Source organism: Rhinolophus sinicus, chromosome 8, assembly GCF_057876585.1.
Source record: "Rhinolophus sinicus isolate RSI-liver-muscle chromosome 8, RSI-T2T, whole genome shotgun sequence".
NCBI lineage: Eukaryota > Metazoa > Chordata > Mammalia > Chiroptera > Rhinolophidae > Rhinolophus > Rhinolophus sinicus.
Window position 1 is genome coordinate 9,655,833 of NC_142508.1, and position 20,456 is coordinate 9,676,288.

Genomic DNA, 20,456 nt, shown 5'->3' on the forward strand with positions numbered 1-20,456 from the left:
CGTGGCTTCTAAATTGGTCCCCAATTAGAAACGTCAGTGCCACTTTTTTCTTTTAATCCTCGTCTGCAATTAATCCTCGAGTGACGTCAATTCTGCTTTCAAAACACCTTGGCCTTTTCCTTCTCACTGGCACTGCCCTACATCGTGCCATTATGGTCTCTTCCTTAGGCATGGACTCTTCCTGAACTGGCCTCCCAGCCTCCAGCTTCTCCCCTCGACCACCAATCTGCCATTCACACCAGTGCCAGGAGACTCTTGCTGACATGCAATACTGACCATGTTGTGGCCTGGTTCAGAATTCTTCATGTTACTTTTAGACCAAGCAGTAAACTCCTTTATTTAGCCCAGAGGGTCTTTGGTGATGTGGCCCAGCCTGACTCCAAGTCCCACAGCTTTAGACTCCAAAATCCAGGCTTTTACCCAGGCTCTTCTCTAAGGGGAGGCAAGTGAGGCCTCCAGAAACCATAATTTAAGGAGGCGCTCACTCTCTGGGATGCGCAGGTGCTGACCCTGCTCTTGCCTGACCCTGAGCGTGCGTGTCTCCTTAAATCCTATAACCCCAGGTGTTTGCCTACCTCACAATGCTCCCAGTTTTCTCTTTTCTCTGCCTGGTTTGTCCACCCTGTGTCTCCACCTGGCAAGTCCTGATCGTTCTTCAGGCTTCTGCTGGAGGGCTCCCTGCTGCAGGAGCCCACCCAGCCTGTCCTGGGCACATGAAGACGTTTCCTTGGCCACTGGCTCCCTAATGCAGAGGGACTGCAAACGAAGAGCAGGAGAACTCAGTGTATTGTTTGTAGGAATATAATCCTGCCTAAGTTCCTTATTTACTGTACCTGGTTCTGTTTCCATCCTGTGGGCTTAGTCATCTGTCGTTAATCCTTTTGTTTTTATGAAGTCCTTAAAGAACCCTTAGGATGTTGTTGTGAAAGAGACATCTGCCTTGGGTGAACCCCAGCAACAGTTGAAGCCCTGAGAGGGCACGGTGCCTGGCACAGAGTAGGCACTGGCTGTTATTATGCCTCTGTGCCCTGCATAATAATAGCAAACAGTTATGGAATGTTTCCTGGCAGCCAGGAGCTGCTCTAAGGGCTTCAGACATGTTAACTCATTTATTCCTCTCCACACTCTGTGTGCGAGGTGCTGGTAGGATCGTCTTCCTTTTGCAGATGGAAAGCAGAGGCTCAGAGAGACTAAGTAACTTGCCTAAGGTCACACAGCGAGTGCGCAGCAGAGCTGACATTCAGACCCAGGCTGTCTGGTTCTGGGAGCCTGTCCTGTGACTCATTTTACATTTGCAGAGCAGCGAATTGCCCGGCACCCAACCTGTCTACAAGACAGAGGGGAAAGCCCTGCTTTTCTCTCTTCTGTGAATTAAGGACTCTGAGACCCCTGTGAGAGACAGATGCCCTTCACAGGACGCTGATATCCCCTGGGGTTCAATCAATTGATCAGACTAGCCACTGAGTCAGCAGGGCCCCACAACTTGAAACAAGGACAGGTAGATTTAAAATGAATAAAAATAAAAAATAAAGTAAATAAAGTGAAGACCTGGCTAAGAACAGAGGGGCTGTTTTCTTTGGCCAGAGTCACTAGCTCTGTAAGCCGCCAAGGTTGGTGCTCGGGGCATTGGATGCCTGTAGTGGGTGTACAGGGTGATTCTCATTTCTTTCGTATCTAGCCTAGTAAGCATTCAAAAAAGATTTGCCGGTTGGATTTGGTTATGTCTTCATAAACCCAGCCACTATCTCCCTCTCTACTGCACGTTGACCTGCCCGATAGCCCAGAACAGGCCCGGGAAACCCAATTCTGTCTCCCAGCGTGGCACATAACTTAAAGAGCTTAGGCAATCAAAATAACACAAGAATATTGGGAGCCTTTCGAAAATATTTATAATCCCACTGCGTCTTGTTTGTTATGCTAATACCCAAAACTTTGCGGTGACCTGATTCTTGGCAAGTTCGCTCATTGGCTTTTGATCACCTCTTAGCTACAATGATCAACTGTAGGTCCCACTGGAAATTGTATAAAACCAGGTCAAAAGGCAATAGCTCCAGTCTGAGATGACCAAGAGTCTCAGTGCCCTTGGCTCATTCATCAGTCTGGTTGGTTCTGACTCTTACCCCTCTGGGCTCCAGACCAGATGTGCAGACCCACTGAACCTGCCTCGCCTTCCCCTTGGCCAGCCCATCAGGGTTTGGCCTCTTGCCTGCCTCCTGCACTTTATAAAATAATCCCTCGTATAATTACTATCCCTTGTTCTAGCCCTGGCTCACCCCAGCCACTCCTACCTCCTGACCTGCATTTGTTACCTATTGGTGTGTAACAAATTCCTCTAAAACTACAGTGGCTTCAAGCAGCACACATTTGTTACTGCACACAGTTTCCCAGGGTCTGGAATCTGGAGCGGAATAGCGGGGTGGTTTGGGCTCAGGATATCCTAGGAGGTTATAGTCAAGCTGTCAGCTGGGGCTACAGGGACATAAGACTTGTTAGGGCCTGAGAATCCGCTTCCATGTCCATCTATGTAGCTGTTGGCAGGTTTTGCTCTGTGGGCCTCTCTGTAGGGCTGCTCAGTGGGGGCTGGCTTCCCCTAAACAAACCATCCAAGAGAGACAGCCCAAGACGGAAGTCTCAGTCTTGTATAACCTAACTTGGGAAGTGATACCCTGTGACCTACCTATGCTGTGTTCTAATGGTCATACGACTGACCCCGGTACAGTGAGGGAGGGGACTATGCAGGGGTGTGAATACCAGGGGACAGGGGTCATTTAGGGGCCATCCTGGCAGCTGGCTACCACCTCACCTATGACCCAGTGTGAACGAATTCAAGTACATCTTTCTTCCAAAGTTTCACCTTGGGTTTTTCAAGCTGGTTACTAAGGCTTGTAAAGTCTCTAAGCTGTTTCCTTCTGTGATGAGGTATTGAAACACTGAAAAACCTTCCATTTTTCATTGCATGAAGATGTATTTAGTGCCTCCTTGGTGCCAGGCGCTGTGCCAGATGCCGTCATATATCACAGGGAGAATAGATAGGATCTACTTGGCTTTTACGGGAAAAATAAAATCAGGGAAACTTCAAGCTAGGGTGGAAAAAATGGATTTAAAGCCTTCAGGACACCATATGGCTAAGAATAGCTAATATTTACTAAGCACTCGCTTTGGGCCAGGCATTGTACCAACACTTTATAAACCTGTGGCCTCTGTTCTCCACCAACATCCTTGTTATGCCCGTTATACAGATGGGGAAACTGAGACCTGGAGACCAGCCTGCTGCTCAGTGGCCAGGCTGCAGCCCAGGCCTGTTCTGTCTGACCAGCAGGCCTGGGCCTCTAATCAGGCCTCGTGGGTCTGTTCTGACTCAGCGAGGCTCATGAGGAAAGGAGGCTGCCATCGTCTCCTACGGCTGCAATAACCAAGCACCACCAGCTGGGGAATTACAACAGAAGTTGATCCTCTCACAGTTCTGGAGGCCGGAATAAAGTCAAGGTGTCGGCAGGGCCGGGCTCTCTCTGAGGCGCTAGCGGAGGGTCCTTCCTTACTCTTCTGAGCTTCTGGGGGTTGCCTTCAATCCTTGGAGTTCTTGGCTGGCAGCTACATCTCTCCGATCACTGCCTCCATCGTCACACGGTGTTCTCCCAGCGTGTCTGTGTCTTCATGTCATCTTCACTCTGTGTGTCTCTGAGTCCAAACTTCCCTCTTTTTGTAAGGACGTCAGTCATGGATTAGCGCCCACTCTAACGCAGTATGAACTCATCTGAACTTGGTTATATCTGTAAAGACCCTAATTCCAAATAAGGCCACATTCTGGGGTGCTGAGTGGACATAAATTTGGGGGGCGCACTATTCAACCCAGTACAGATAACATCAGAGCTATCTCAACAGCCCTGGAAGAGGCCTAAAGCAAATAACCCACGTGGGTGTATTGCAGGAAGGGGTCTTCCTGACTACCCTGGGGTCAGAGGAGGTAAAATGTAAAGAAAATAACCCTAAGGAAAGAAAACACTCATTCAAACACATTGTTCTCCTGGATCACTCTGAATGTTGTGCTTTGGTTTTTATTTTGTCTATTCGGTTTTGTGGAGTTTTTTTGTCATTGCTATTATGATTATACTAACTAATCTATATTCTAGTTGTTTTAGTCAACACACCCTTTTTCTAGCAAAAAAGAAATGAAATTTCGCGGCTGATTTTGGATTGCCAGAGTACCTTCCTGTTCCGATTCACAAAAGTGTTTGACAGGGAGGAGCTTGGAAAGGAGATAAAAGTCACTCTTTTATCTTTGAAAGTTGAATTCCCCCAGTGTAACAGGCCTTGTGATACTGGGTTCCACCCTCCATTCTTTCAGTCAGCACAAAGGGGTAGTTTCTGGAAGGGTAAGACATAATCCTAAAATACTGTTTTTTCTTTAACAACCCTGTAGGGCTCTAGCACCCGTGAGAATATTTAAAAGAATTCTGGAGCTATTTATCTTTCCATGCATAGCCATTTCTTGGCATAAGAGCACCCATAAATTTGCTGCCGAGTGTAGAACAATGAATTTGTCCTAAACAATACAGCTCACAATCTACAAGGATGCCCCCTGGTTGTTGTATTTCAGGATATGGTGAACATACCACATTTTCTGCATTCAGGCTTCTTCCAGACAGGGAATCCAAACATCCATTTCTGGTCTTCTAGGCCTCAGAAATACCTTCCCTCAATCCTGCTTTTCCAGACTAGAGGTGTGTCCTTTATGTGGCAGCTGCTCCCTTCGCCACCCCATCCCCTAAATCAGTGTTTGCTTTTCTCGGAGTATACTCTGGCCCCATCATCAGTCAGCCCCTGACTGCCATCGCTTATTCAGCGAGAAATTCTGGGTGTATCCCCAGGGCCCCTCCCAGGTCCACACTGAGCCCCTAAACTGAGCTCTTGCTAGTTCCTCACTCCACAGCCAAGACCCATCTTGATCATCCAGTGTCTCAGCTGGCAAATTCTCCATCAATGTCTGTCCTTTTTTCAGAGATCATTGCTTTCATGTACACTAAAAATCCAAATGTCCATGAGCTTTAAGCTTTTGCTTGTTTGTTTGTCCTGTTTTTATCATTGCTTCTTATTTTATTTCGTCCTCTCATTTTTTGCCACTTTCTGCTCTGCCAGAGATCAGAACCCAGATGTGTGATCCTGGAGCCTGTGGGAGACTGAATCATTGCTCCCAATTCTTCCTGTCCTCCCTGTATCTAAATTCTACCTCACCACCCTTTGGTCTGTGACTTTGAAGTACCTCCATTACAGTGGGTGAAGTCTTCTTCCCCGTCCCATTCATGATAGGCTTGAGTACATGACTTGCTTTAGCATATGACTTGCTTTAATCAAAGGAATATGGGCAGAAGTGACATCAAGCCACTTACAGGCTGAGGCCTCAAGAGACATTGCTTATTCCTCTTGCATTTCTTACATTCCTATGATCTGTCAGGAATAGAGTTTTCCAGAAGTGTCCTCTTCAGCCTGGGCCTCATTATAAACACCTGCGGAGCAGATCTGAACCCCGCTCACAGTCTGGAACAGAGCTACCCACAGACTGTGAGAAAAATAAATATTGTTTGCCAGTGAGTTGGGGGTGGTTGTTGTACAGCATTATGGTAGTTGTGGCCGACTAATACAGGTCAACTCACTTCACTTCTCTGGATCTTCATTTTCTTATCTTTAAATCAGGCCACTAGATAATACTCAAGGTGCCCAAACTTTTTTGTACCCCTACGCACCCAAGGGCTCCAGAATATACCCAGCAGTAACAGAGACTAAACACACCAGAGTCAAATATGGCAAAGCACTAAGAAAGAGAAGAATTGGGAAATATGAATTCCATTTAGACACTAGGGACTTATTGGTGGCCTTGGAGAGAGTTGTGTCGGTGGAAAATGGTGCAGAAGCCCCACTGCAAGGCTGAAGGGTGAATGCGAGGTGAGAAAGAGAGCAACTGTGGGGTCCTCTTTCAAGCCATCTGGCTGGAAAGGGAAGGATGGTGGAGTGATAGCTGGGGTAGAACACGTCGTCAAAGAAGAGGTCGTTAGCTGGTAAATTGGCTGGTTGGCTGGCTGGCTTGTATGTTTTAAGATGGGAGAGAATTGAACTTGCAAGGACACATCACCAGTGTCGTAATTAAGGGATAATGAAGGGCTTTGGACATGTGTGTGCAGGAAATAAAAGGTCTGACCTACGAGAGGCAGTAGAACAAGACGTATCAGGATTTATTTACTGATTTGCTACGTATCATTTACACTTCGAGTTCTCAAACCCAAGGGCAAGGCAAGTGTCAACCAATGAAACAAAGACCAAATGGAAAATAGAATTGTGCTTTTACTGTTCAAATCAAAGGATAAATGTAAATCTTCTCATAGGAAAATTTGAAAAATTTCTGGAAGGCAAATTGAGTTTCAAGCTTGATTTATAAAGCACTTTTTAAGAAATCGATTTTCTTTTTTTAAAAAAAACAACAACAACTAAGAGATAAACAATTGCACCCGTGGACCAATTGCACCAATAATATAGGTGGATGTAAGATTTACTATTTACAAAGGCTCAGCTCCCTTTCAAGAATACAGGAAGAGGGTGACTGTTCCCACTTTGCCAGTGCATACTGGCGCTCTGCCATGCAGCTGGCATCCCAGACCTTCTTCTTGAAAGAAAAATCCACACTCGTCCTCTCAACTGCGTTCCTTACCAAACACTTCTAAACCTGCTGCGTTCTGGCTTCTGTCCCCACCGCACCATCAATGACCGTCCCCAAATCACTTAAGACGTCTTAGTTGCTAAATCCAATGGGTGTTTTTTCTAAACCTCATTTAACTCGTCCAGGGTCAAAAGCTACCCAGTGGTAATAAGCCCAAGATCATTCAAAATGAGGCCACCTGTTTAAAGTGCAGCTCTTTCAACTTCACTTCAATGCATTCCTGGAGGTCATGTGAGAATTCTGGATGGTGTTTAAAAAAATTAAATTAAAACCAGAATCTATCTACCTAGTATCTCTGCAGTTATTGTTGAGTATAAGCCTGCAGTTATTGGATCATAATGATGATTAACATTTATTGAACACAAACTGTTCTCAGCACTTTATGTTGTAAATCATTTCATCCTCCCAACACACTACAAGGTAGGTACTATCATTATCCCTAGTTTACAGATGGGGAAACTGAGACCGGGAGACCTTACCAACTTGCTTAAAGTTACAAAGCTAGTCAGGATTTGAATCTGGTTCCAAAGTCCCAGCTTTGGACCATTACACCAAGTGGAAGAAAGGCAGCCAAGAGCGAAATGTTTTTAGTGTGTTTTTTAAGGCAACGTTGATGAAGTGAGGTGTGGCTAGAGTGCTTGAGAGTAGTTTATTTTCCTGAATGGGTTCAACAGTCACCTTTGCACTACGATTTTGTTTTGCAATCCTTCCTTCATAAATTATGCAGAGACGAGCTTTAACCCACAGCCCAGTCTAGCCTGAATTATAAAGACCAAATCTTTTATTAAGATCCAGAGTTCAGTTCAGTGTAATTTTGTTATATAACAAATGAGGGTGGTGGCTGGTTGCAGTGGCAATCACCCAGGAATGAGTGGAGATTCTCTATGATAATGTTCATTGCAGCAAAGAACAACGAACATGTTTTGGGGGTCTATCTATGCTAAGCACCTACCACACGAAATCCTGTATGTGATCTCTTTTAATTGAGTTTGCTTCAACAAATAATTGAGTGCCTGTCACCTGATAGAAATGCATCGAGTGCCCCAGGCACGATCCTGGGCACTGTAGACTAAAGCTGAGTCAAGACCCAATCCTCCCACCTTCCTGACGGGGGAGCCGGGGAAGTGGTGATGGTGAGAGAGAGAGAAGGTACCAGGTGTGGTGGGGCCAGGAGCACAGGGATGCAGAAGCTCTCACCGGAATGAAGGAGGGAGGACATCCTAGTAGAGGGAAGGAACTAGGTGTAAACAGATGGGATGTGGAAGGGACTGTGAGCCCCAGAGAGCAGTGTGCCAGGTGAGGCATGATGGGAGGTGAACATGCAAAGGTGGACGGGACCAGGCCAGAGAGGGCTTCATGTGCCAGGCCAGGGGAACTTCATTCCCTAAGGCAGGAGGGCCGTGGATGGTTTTGTGCAGCAGAGTGATTTGCTCCCGGGTGTTATTCTGGCTGCACAGTTGCAGGACAAATTTGCGGGGCACAAGACAGGAGGCAGGGAAACCATTTGGGAGGCTATTTCTAGCCGAGGATGCTCTTGAAATTCTGAACTATAGTAGCGAAGAGCAGATAGAGAGGAAGGAACAAGTAAAGGACCGCCTAGGAGATAAGACTGCCAAGGCTGTGGGTCGGTTGACTGTCAGGGGTGAGGGAGAGCTGGCAGGCAGGGAATGTCAGCCCTCTCTTAACAATGACAAAACTAGCAGCAATAGTGACTTGCCCAACGTCATCCGGTGGAAAAAGTGTATCTGCCCTAAACTGGAAAGGCCTAGCTGACAGCCACAATGCCACATTTCTCCTGAAACTTTCCCAATTATCTCCCTCTCTCATCGCTTATATCATGAGATGATGCTACCAATTCTGGCCGCTCTCTGTGTACACAGAGTTCAAATCCATCAGTGTAGTGCTCACAGCGTGGGGTCCCCAGATGCCTATCGATTTGTGAAGGTAGGAAGGGACATCTGAGGTATTTTCAACATTTCCAAGAGCCTAATGTAAATTGTGTGTTTATTGACAATAAGATCGGGTAGGTTAACTAAAATGTCAAGTTTCTTTGCTTTGGAGTGGGATTATAACTTGGTAAACTAATGCTGGTTATCTCATTGGTCAGCTATTCTCATTGGCATCAGCTTGTCTTTGAATAATTTTAAAAAATGGGAAAGTAAATCAATCACTACTTAAATATACACTGTTGTTTAGACAATAGAACGTGGGACCTATGGGGAAATGATATAAACAGTGGGTGGTGGTAAAGAGCTTAGACAGCATGGCTTTAAACTGTGGGGGTTGGTGTTCCTTGGCACAGGAGAGGAGAAGCTCTTGTCGTTTGCTGCCCCTCTGCTGGGGTGGAATGAGTCCCTTCCCCCCAGACTGTAGTCAGGACACCCCACTCAGACCCTGCCTGCTCTGTGCTCCCCCACCCACCACATCTTCTAAATGGCTGTGTCCTGCATTCTATCCCATGCGCTGCTTTTGCATCAGAGCCTTGCTCTTCGATTCCTAATGTGACAATTACTTGATCTGCATTCGTGGGAATGTTATCCACTGCACATCAATGAGGTGGAACCAGCCCACAGCCTAGAAAACCTTCAGCATTCAGTGAGCGTGTGAACGAAGCAGTCATTTATTTCCTCTTTCAGTGAGCCATGTGCAAGCCATTCTGCCAGGTGGTGAGAGCGCGGTGCCACCCGTGAGCGAGTCAGAGGGACGCGGATCCTACCCTCCCCCCTGTGCTTGTGTGCGCATGCATACGTGCACACGTAACAGCAATAATCGTTTGAAAGGAGGGCCCCTGTGTCAGTTACCTGAGGCCTGATTGTGACGGTTAACGTTTATCGGGCAGCTACCATGCACAAGGCACTCTCATTGGCTTACGATTCAGCCCCTGTCCTCAGGGGCTTATAGTCAGGCTAGGAAGAAAGGACACAGGCACAGACAATAAAATAATATAGTAAATGCCAAGATAGTGATAGGACAGCAAGCGCTGATGGCGTTCAAAGGAGGCAGGGTCATTGAGGGGTGGCCAGGTTAAGGAGACTGTCAAGACGAGGGACATCTGGAGGAGGTTTGGAAGGATGGGTAGGAGCGACTTAGGAGGGGAGGGCCTTCAGGCAGCAGGGACGGTGGTGTGCAAAGTGTACTGAGAGGAAGGGGCGTGCTGTGTGCAGGCAGGAGGGGACCGCAGGGAGGATTGGGGGGCATCTTTCAGCTCCAGAAGTGGATGCAGCTGCTGGTTTGGGTGCAGAGTATTGGTGCTCTCCAGGGTGTCTGTGTGGAGTGCTCGGAAAACAGGATTTGGGTTGAAGCTGCTATTTGTAGAGGCTGGCCTTGCTTTCAGACAGTCTCTGACACTGTTTTTCCAGATACCTTTGAGCACAAAAAAAAAAAAAAAAAAAAAAAAAGGCCATCCCCCTTCTGGGACCATGTTCAGAAATTGCTGTCTGCGGAGGCGACACCTAAGATGCACACCTTTGCGAGGACATACGGTGGTTTTAGATGGCCCTGCTGTGTGGCCCAGGACCAGACTCTGCAAGGAGCCCTTGATGTAGGGATATCCCTGCTCAGCTGACACCCCTCCCCATCCCACCCCCAGGAAAGTATGCGATATCACATATTTCTGGCAAACCAGGAACCAGGCGGCTCTTAATAATTGCAGTGCCAATCCACAAAAGTGTGAGCATGTGCCCTCTGCCCCCACACTCCCCAAGATCTCGTCCCCATGTTCCCATGTACGTAATTTTCATTATCAGAAACAGGTCCCTGTAACACTGCTGAGGCTCCTGAAAATGGGGTACTTAACCCTCAGTGGCAAGCGACAGCCTCTTAGGTTGGTTGTTACGGTATTCAGGGGTAGAGGGAAGGGTTCATTCAACAGCTCTATTTCTGGAAGGGCCACTGTCCTCCCAGGCAAAGCGGCACCAAGCATTTACTCAAGCTGCTCAGTGAGATACCAACATAAATCTGATGATTTGCTGTGTTAATAGAATGAATATGATTCTTTCATCTCTGCCCAAAGAGTAGGTGCTACCAGAAGCCTGAATTCCTTACCAGAGAAGAAAAAGTATGACCATAAGTGTTAAGACTATTGCTGTTTTCTTTAAAACAAACAGCTAAGAACAACTCACAAGCCCAATGAGTGTGGCCCTCATTCCCAAGCTTCCAGAACCTCTAAGTAAACAACAACCAGTCTTACTGTTTTATAATCACATTTTGTTTTGGATTAAAAATAATATTGCTCAGTCTAATCACCCATTTGCCCAAATTTGGGCTAATTTTAAAAATCAGTCCATTCTCAACAAAGACGATGATTTACTGCTTTCAGTGCTGTCAAAAGACTGAATCTAGACACCGAGGATCATTCCCAAAGAAAAGTGCTAAGAATGTCATTTCCAATAGTTGCATGTCTGCAGTAAAGGTTTAGCCTATCAGGAAAATGCCTTTGAAGGTCATAAAACTCATTTGGCTGTATAAGTTCTGGTGTGTATGCTAAAATAATCAGTCACGTTACTTTATAGTCACACCTCGTACTCTCGTTCTGGAAAATCAATAAAGTGAGGGGAAGGCTAGGGATATTGTGTATAACTACTTAAAAGAGAGAAAACAAAAAAAAACAATATTCTGTGAAAGTGGTCCTCGAGGAAGCACAGGCCTAGTTTTCATAAGCAGGCTCAATTTTATCTCCAAGCTCATCACTGAGTTATTAAACCGAAGTGCCCAGGCTATCGTCGACAAAAGTACAAAAAAATAAAAAAGGGAAATAGCATGCATCCTTCGCCAGATGCTTTGGGGCATGGGAAATTATCCACGGCCTTCAAAATGTATTTCTAAACTGTGTCCATTATTCACACTCTTAATGTTTTGTTCCACCAAATGTTCCAAACCCTGATACTGCCTTTGCCTGTGATGCTTCCCCACCTGAGATTGACTCCCACCTCTCCTCTGCCCAGTCAATTCTTCCCTGTATTTCAGAACCCAGCCCAAGACTCTTTTGCTTTCCAAAGCCACCTCTGACTGGCTGGCGATGCAGAAAAGCCAAAGGACTGGGACAGGGAGGCAAGTGGCAAGAATCGTGTACGAAACTACAACGAGGCCCCTATGAGCTGCTTCGTGGGACCATTTCCAGGCTCCTGGGGCACTCAGTGCTATAGGAACTGCCAGTGAGGATGAATAAGGTGTCCGGGGGAAGAGGAAGCAGTCACTGGGGGGCCATGTGTGTTTTATCTGACTTGCTCTTCACCAGCAGCACCTCACCTAGACCCGCCCATCAAGAGCATCAATATAGGAAGCAATCATGCCGCCGAGGTCTGGAAGGCACGTGGCGGTCGTTGGTACCAGCTGCCCACACCACGCAGCAAGTGCTTTGGCAGCATTCGTGATGGACGCTGAGGGGCACTTCCACCATCCAAGGCCATTCGAACAGCTGTGGTTATGCGTTTCCTCGGAGGTTGAACTGGAGCCAGCCCCACACACTGGCCCTCCTTTGCCCTCTAGACTCCGTCTCCTCTGTGTCTTGAAGTAAACATCATCACGCCAGGAGCCTCAGAGCTTGCAAAGGGATAATTGTCATGTTTTATTCCTCTGTTCAGCAGCCCCTATGCAGCTGCCTGACTGTCTGACCGCACTTTTCAAGGGAATGTTCCAGACGGTCTTGATTGTGCTTCTCACTATGGCCATATGTAGCGTTACTTAATTAAATAAGTTTAGGAAACACTGAGTTAAATAAAGTTAAACAGATTCCCCTTACCGTAGAACCTCAGGGTCTTTGATGTGCCATGAATTTTCAAGAAGGGCCTTATATTTTACTTCACATTTTTAGGAGCAAAACTTGGGAAATGATGATCAAACTGATCTTTAGTCTGCAAATACCGACGTCTGTGACTGGATAACCCTGTCTCTACCACTGATTATGGCAGTGGATTCCTTGCTCTGACAAGCTCAAGATTTCCCAGCTGGCTTCCCATGTTCCTCCCAATGGTTTTTTTTCTCCAGCCTTAATTGATGTCTGATTGACAAATACAAATTTGATATACTTAAGGTGTATAACTTCAGGTTATCACAATCAAGCTCATTAACATATTGATCACATAGTTACCATTTGTCTGTGTGTGTGGTAAGAACCCTTAAGATTTACAAATCTTAGCGAATTTCAAGTGTACTACATTATTATGAGCTGTTGTTACCATGCTGTACGTTAGCTCTCTAGAACTTATTCCTCTTATAACTGAAAATTTGTACCCATCTCCCTATTTCCCCCACCTTCCAGCCCCTGGCAACCACTATTCCACTCTCTGCTTCTAGGAGTTTGACTTTTTTAGATTCCACATATAAGTGATACTATGCGATATATGGCTCATTTCACTTAGCATAATGTCCTACTAGTCCATCCACGTTGTTGTAAATGGCAGAATTTCCTTCTTTTTGAAGGCAAAAATAATATAGTATTGTATGTATGTGTGTGTGTGTGTGTGTGTGTGTGTGTATCTCCACATCTTCTTTATCCATTCATCCATTAATGAACACTTACGTTGTTTCCATGTCTTGGCTCTTGCAAATAATGCTGCAGTGAACATAGGAGTGCATATATTTTTTTGAATTAGTGTGTTTGTTTTGTTCAGATAAATGCTCAGACGTGGAATTGCTGGGTCGTAAGGTAGTTCTATTTTTCATTTTTTGAAGAACCTCCATACTGTTTCCCACAGTGGCTGCATCAACTTTCACTCCCACCAAGAATGCACAAGGGTTCCCTTTGTTCTACATCCTTGCCAACATTTGTTTTATCTTTTTGACGACAGCCATCCTAACAGGTTTGAGGTGATATCTCGTTGTGCTTTTGATTTGCATTTCCCTGATGGTTAGTGATACCAGTCACCTTTTCATGTACGTGTTGGCCACTAATATGGCTTCTTTGGAAAAATGTCTACTGTGGGCCTTTGCCTATTTTTTTTTTATTGGGTTTTTGTTTTTTGCTATTCAGTTGTATGAATTCCTTACATAATTTGGGTTTTAACCCCTTATCAGATACGTGGTTTACAAATACTTTCTCCCATTCTGTAGGTTGCCTTTTCATTTTGTTGATTGTTTCCTTTTCTGTGCAGAAGCTCTTTAGGTTGATGTCGTCCCACTTGTTTATTTTATTCTTTTGTTGCGTGTGCTGCTCATGTCATATTCAAAAAATCGTTACCAAGACCAACGTCAAGAGACTTTTTCCCTGTTTTCTTTTAGGAGTGTTACAGATTCAGGTCTTACATTTGAGTCTTTACTCCATTACAAGCTAATTTTTGGGTATGGTAAAATATAGGGTTCAATTTCATTCTTTTGCATGTGCTTATCCAGTTTTCCCAGCATCTTTTTTTTTAAATCTATTTTTTAAATTTATTGGGGTGACAATTGTTAGTAAAATTACATAGATTTCAGGTGTACAATTCTGTATTACATCATCTATAAATCCCATTGTGTGCTCACCACCCAGAGTCAGTTCTCCTTCCATCACCATATATTTGATCCCCCTTACCCTCATCTCCCACCCCCCACCCCCTTTACCCCCCTTACGCTCTGGTCCCAGCATCATTTTTTGAAGAGACTATCCTTTCTCCTTTCCCCATTGCGTATTCTTATCTTTTTTGTCAAAAATTAATTGACCACATATGCATTTGTTTATTTCCAGAAGATTTATTCTGTTCTGTTGATCTATGTGTTATTTTTTTATGCCCAAATCAAACTGTTTTGACTGTAGAGAAATCAGGAAGTGTGGTGCCTCTGGCTTTGTTCTCCTTTCTCAGCCTTGCTTTGCCTATTCAGAGTCTTTTTGTGGTTCCTTACAAAATTTTAGGATTGACTTTTCTATTTCTGTGAAAAATGCCTCTGGGTGGTGAGCACACAAAGTGATATATAGATGGTGTATTATAGAATTGTACACTTGAAACCTATGTAATTTTACTAACCATTGTCACCCCAATAAATCTAATTTTAAAAATTCCATTGGGATTTTGATAGGAATTGCATTGAATCTGTAGATGAACTTGGGTAGTATCGACATTTTAACAATATTAATTCTTCTGATCCATGAACACAAGGTATCTTTCCATTCATTTGTGTCTTCAATATCCTTTATCAGTGTCTTATAATTAGCAGTGTACAGATCTTTTACCTCCTTGGTTAAATTTATTCCTAAGTATTTTATCATTTTTTATGCTATTGTAAATGGGGTTTTTCTTAAATTTCATTTTCAGATAGTGTGTTGTAAATATATAGAAATGCAACTGATTTTTGTATGTTGATTTTGTATCCATCTACTTTACTGAATTCACTAATTAGTTTTAACGGTTTTTTTTGGTGGAGTCTTTAGTATTTTATATATATATATATATATATGGTCTTGTGATCTACAAACAGTGATAGTTTTGCTTCTTCCTTTCTGATTTGGATGCCAGTTGTTTCTTTTTCTTGACTAATTGCTCTGGCTGGGACTTCCAGAATAAAAGTGGTAGGAATGGGCGTCCTTGTCGTATTTCTGATCTTAGAGGAAAAGCTTTCAGCTTCTCACTGTTGGGTATGATGTAAGCTGTGGGCTTGTCAGATATGGACTTAATTATGTTGAGGTACATTCCTTCTATACCTAATTCATTGAGAACTTTTATCATGAAAGGAAGTCGAATTTTGTCAAATGCTTTTTCTGCATCTACTGAGATGATTATATGATTTTTATCCTTCATTCTCTTAATGTAGTGTATCACATTTATTGATTTGTGTATGTTGAACCATCCTTGCATTCCAGGGAGCAATGGTTTCTTTTAAATATGGTCTAGGAGTAGGTATGGGTCTAGAATTAGAATCCAGTTCTTCCACATGTAACGCAAGCTGTCTGAGAAAGAAACTTTCAAACTTACAGTGATAGACTTTTCTGTTATAGTCTTAAGTTTTAATCACCAATCATGTTTTACTTGAACCTGGTCTTAGAATGAGACTTGATCAGAACAACAATTCACCCTGATTCCTATTTTAATGTCCAATTGATTTGTACCTCTGGGTCTTGGGCTCCTGAGCCTTAAACACAGCTTGGCACTAAAAGCCTTTCCACCTTCCCACACATCTCTTCTCAGCCTCCATTATAGTCATATATTTACCTGCTACTTAATGGAATGGCCATGGTTTACCTTTCTCACTGCCTCATCAGCCAAGAAGCTCCCCCATGACTCCAAATTCCCCTGTACATTCTACCCTATTGGTAGAAGCAGTGAGATTACAGTTCCCAAACTTCCACGCCCAAACCATAAAACTGCTTTCCTCTTCACTACTAGAGAGAACAAATTTCCTACTCTTTTTGATCAAGTTTCCCTTTTTTTTGATTAGCTATTCCTACTCATTAAAGAAATATAGAAGATGCAGAAAGACTAAGAGAAGAAATAAAAATCACCCATAATCCCACCACTGAAAGAAAACCACTGTTAATAGCTGGGCTGTTTCCTTAAAGAATAAAGAAATCTTCATCTTACCAACAGGAACCCAGCTGCCCGTTCTTAGGTGTGCTTGAGAATTTAAATACACTAGACGTTAAGGTTGCCTCGAGCAATATTTAACTCGTACATCTTATTTCTTGTATATCAAATCTCTTCCAGAAACAAGAATCCAAACAATTTTATACAGAAAAATGAGTTTTTAAAATGTTTTATCACATGTGTGTATCACCTTTGTTGTGCTTCATGTAGTTCTTGCTAATATATTCTACATCCCCAGCTCCATCTTCCACCCCAGTGGAGCAGCCCTGATCTTCTTATAGCCCAGTTCATGCCGCTCAGCCACCTGACTGTCAATGTAAATGATCGTCATTGAAAAATCTTATCAAATGCAGTTTTAGGAAAACTGTTAAAATATACTATGCCAGGGGTGGCCAGTTAGCTCAGTTGGTTAGAGCGTGGAGCTAATAACACCAAAGTTGCCAGTTCGATCCCCACATGGGCCACTGTGAGAGGTACCCTCCTTAAAAAAAAAAAAAGTGTATATATATATATATATATATATATATATATATATATATATATACACACACACACACACACACACATATATATATATATACACATATATATACATATGTATTTTACATACCCTCTTTTTAAATGAAATTAACTCTTTTGTCCTCTTGTTTCACACATACACTTAAAATTTAAGAAGTGTTTATTAAGTACATGCCTAGTCTCTGCTCTACAAGGTGAGAGGGACTATAAAATAGTATATCTGCAACAATTAGCAAAGTGGTCAAACAAGTTGGTACAAACAGAAAACAATAGGTTTTCAGGAAAGGGGGTGGTAATTCACGTGGGCAAAAGAATTAAGATTTGTATTGAGCAGTGAAGGCTAAGAGAAGAACCAGAAAACCATTAGCAGAGATAAGAGGCTAGAATTATTAGCCTTCAGCCAACATTTCTTAGGCGCCAAGTACATGCAAGTCATTGTGAGGGAAAGAGGGGGGATGAGAGAGATGACTAAAGCCACAGGGACAGAAGTGGGGGCGGGGCGGGGGTGGTGCTTGGAAGTGCCTTGGGCAAGCAAGAAAACTTCCCTGAAGAGATGCCCCCGAGATTAACGTGGAAGAAGAGAGAGGAGGATGGGCATTACCCTGGCAAGGGTAAAAGCACTGACACCTGCAGCCAGGTGACCCTTCACACAACCACCAGCAGCACAGGATGTGGGTGAGAGAGAGGGAAGGTGAGGCCGCTGAAGGAGGCAGGCGCCAAACTCCCAACCCCCCGGATGCTGGGCTGCTCAACGTGTACTTCTTAACGTGAACCCTCATTAAACCAAATGCTAGAAGAATATCTGTGCCAGGGACAGAAGTTTCCAGAATTGTAGTGAGGTAAGTGACCTCTCCTTTGCCATGAAAGAACTCGCAGGCTGGTTGAAGAGGCAAAAAGCAATCCCGGTGTCCCTCACAATTTTACCTTCTCTCCACTGCAGTCTGACCTGGCCTCATGGCAGGTAGAAGAACTCTTAAAGGAAAGACTAAGGAGTTTAAATGTTCAGAACATGCCACCCTCCACAATTTCTCCTCAAAGAGGCAAGTGTTTCTTCACTTCCAGCTTTCCCTGAGCACCCCTCTCTCTCCCACATGGACCCTCTCAAGAAAATCAAGCGGGAGGGAGGCCCCACTTCATTCAACCTGATGTCTGTTGCTCGGTGGCAACTTAGAGCCTTGCCTGGAACAGGAGGGTCAACAGGACAACAAGGACGGTTTCCTTGAGCTGAATCAAGGGATAGATGCAAGAGCACCAGATCCATGGCCGCTCCTTCCTGCCACTTCCTTTCCTTCAGCAATATTCTCTCCCGACATCGAGCTTCCCGCAGAACCTCCATGTTTCCCCCCCCCACCCTTGGGTATCTGATCCAGACTTTCTATTTCCTGATCTTGCCCCAGGGCCTCACTCCATGCCTGGCACACATTAACAGATCAATAAATAGTTTTGTGATAACCACCTCTGCTTCGTGCTTTTATCTAATCTCTGTGTCTTTGACGCAGGTCATATGGCCCTGGGAATGGATTACAAATGCACAGCTGCCTTGCTGAATGGTGCGGTGTTATTGTCTGTGACTCTCTGATCTATGCTGATTATAAACATCCAGTTACAGCAGTTTATCAGTTGGAACACGTACCCCTTTCCATGACCAGAGCAGCATTAATGTATGCAATTCATTCATTCATTCATTCATTCATTCAATCATTCATGGAACATTTATCAAGGCCATACTATATGTCAGGCACTGCACTAGGCATTAAGAATACACAAATGAAAAAGACAATAAGACAAACATGTAGAAAAGTATATAATATAACCATCGATGCTGTGAGACCACCTTCAGGACTCAGTTGGGACATGCTTTGAGAACCACACTCAGAACATAGCTACTGATGAGAAATTAATATCAATAAGCACATTAACAAGAAATTTAAAGTATACCTAAAGCACCAAAGGTTTATGTTCCTCTGTGTTTATATTACATAGATGATAGTTCATTGTAGTGCGTGGCATCTACTAAGCAACCACTATGTGTCAGGCTCTGTGCTGTGTGCGTCACTGAGCATAAAACATGTTGAGATAGATGGGTGCGGTGAGGGGAGAGGGCTATCGTTTGCTCCTGGCTTTGCAAGTGGCTGGTCTCAACACAAGATAAGCTACACTGCAATAGGAAAGTTCAAAAGATAATTAAACCAGTTAAAAAGCAAAATAGCACTGGGACTGAAGCTGAGTTTCAGAGCCAATTTCCAAGAAGTAATTTCATCATCACAGAACATCAAACGTGAATTCCATTTTCAGCTATGCAAATTCCAAAAGAATAATACCTCACATTTGCATAATGCTTGATGCTTTCCAAAGTGCTTTCCCAGTTATTAATCTAGAGGAGGCTTTATTACCACCGGAAACATAAATTGAAATTCTGTTCAAACTCAAGTTCATTCTTTTTTTCCTCTTCCCCCTCAACCACCACAGCCACCTAAATCCAGGTGTTTATGATTGAGTAACTAATAAGTTTAACCGACAAGGTGAATGTGCATAAATGTTGCATATTATGGTTCTTCAGTATTCAGACACAGGCCTTCAATTGAGCCAGACTTCAGAAAACCTCCTGTTGAATTAACAAAATCACAGGGAGCTACTCTCAGTTAAATTTGAGATTCTTTCAGGGTCTCAGACTTTGTGGGCACTGCATGCCCTATGTTCGTAGGAATCTATTCCCTTCTATCAAATATTAGAAAACAAGGAAATTAGTTCCACCACTTTGTCCTCAAACCTCCAGAAATCCCTGTCAGTGACTTCCTGCAAAGTAGTCCACAATTCCAGAGAGTTCCTACATCCTTTTGGATTTTAACGTAACATGAACCAAGAGGCTGAATCTGCTGTAAATCCAACATGGGGAGAGGATCTTAGAAAACCAAGGTGAGAAGATATGATGACGTGCGAGGAAATACTTGTACGCATACTTTTCCGATGTGTTTCTTTTTCCATCTCTTTCCAACTTAATTATGTGTAACGTTCTCAGTCACTGAATCACCAGCCTTTCCTGACACCTCAATCTCTTGCATTTTAGCAAAAGATTAACCTGGCTGTTTGCTTTTAATTCTGAGGCTGTGTTAATAGTCAACTCCCTTTAGATTAGAAAAGAAGAAAAACACACTCCCCCATACACCACTCTGGCTCCAGCAAGGCTCCGGGGCTGCCGTTTCTGACATCACAGTTGTTGGAACGTGCTAGCTGCACTTACCATTTCAGGAGGGCCAAGAGGACCACTGACAGGGCCACCGTCAGCATGCAGCCGTTCACTTCCAGTCTGAGAAACCCCAAGACTTCCATTATTCCTCAAAGACGCTAGAGGGGTGTCCTCCAGAGAACAGATGGCAGCGGGTCGTCTTGCCTTTACAAGAATCACGACCTGTTGATGGAAGAGGGAAGAGGCAACCAAGAAACCATCACATCAAGTGGGTTCTCAGAATGTATTCTTTCTCACAGTGTCTCCTCATAAAGAGGAAGGAAGAGGAGGGAAAAACAAAGGGTTTCAGTGTAACGCAATGAATCAGCAACCTCATTTTCCTGATGACTGTACTGTCAATAAACATTTATGTTAACTTCCCTGGGAAGCAGCAGTTCAGCTGGCCCCAGGTTGGCTGAGAAACAAAATGGTTGCAACCATAGATTTGTATCCTGACAAGTTGTCCTTAAAGACTCTTCTCAAACAAACCAACAAAAAATTAATTCATAAT

The 20,456-nt window shown here is 43.9% G+C and overlaps 1 protein-coding gene across 2 annotated transcripts in view; it reads right to left on the reverse strand.

Annotated features, from left to right (window-relative positions):
* TBXAS1 (thromboxane A synthase 1) overlaps positions 1-20,191 on the reverse strand; it is a 133,238-nt gene extending 113,047 nt beyond the window's left edge. The window contains exon 1 of one of the 2 annotated variants that reach the window (XM_019750183.3): positions 19,961-20,191. In XM_019750183.3, the coding sequence (XP_019605742.2) occupies positions 19,961-20,049 (89 nt within the window). In that variant the 5' untranslated portion in view covers positions 20,050-20,191. The remainder of the gene's footprint in view (positions 1-19,960) is intronic. The other variant, XM_074315295.2, reaches the window with a different exon arrangement.
* Between the last annotated feature and the right edge of the window lie 265 nt (positions 20,192-20,456).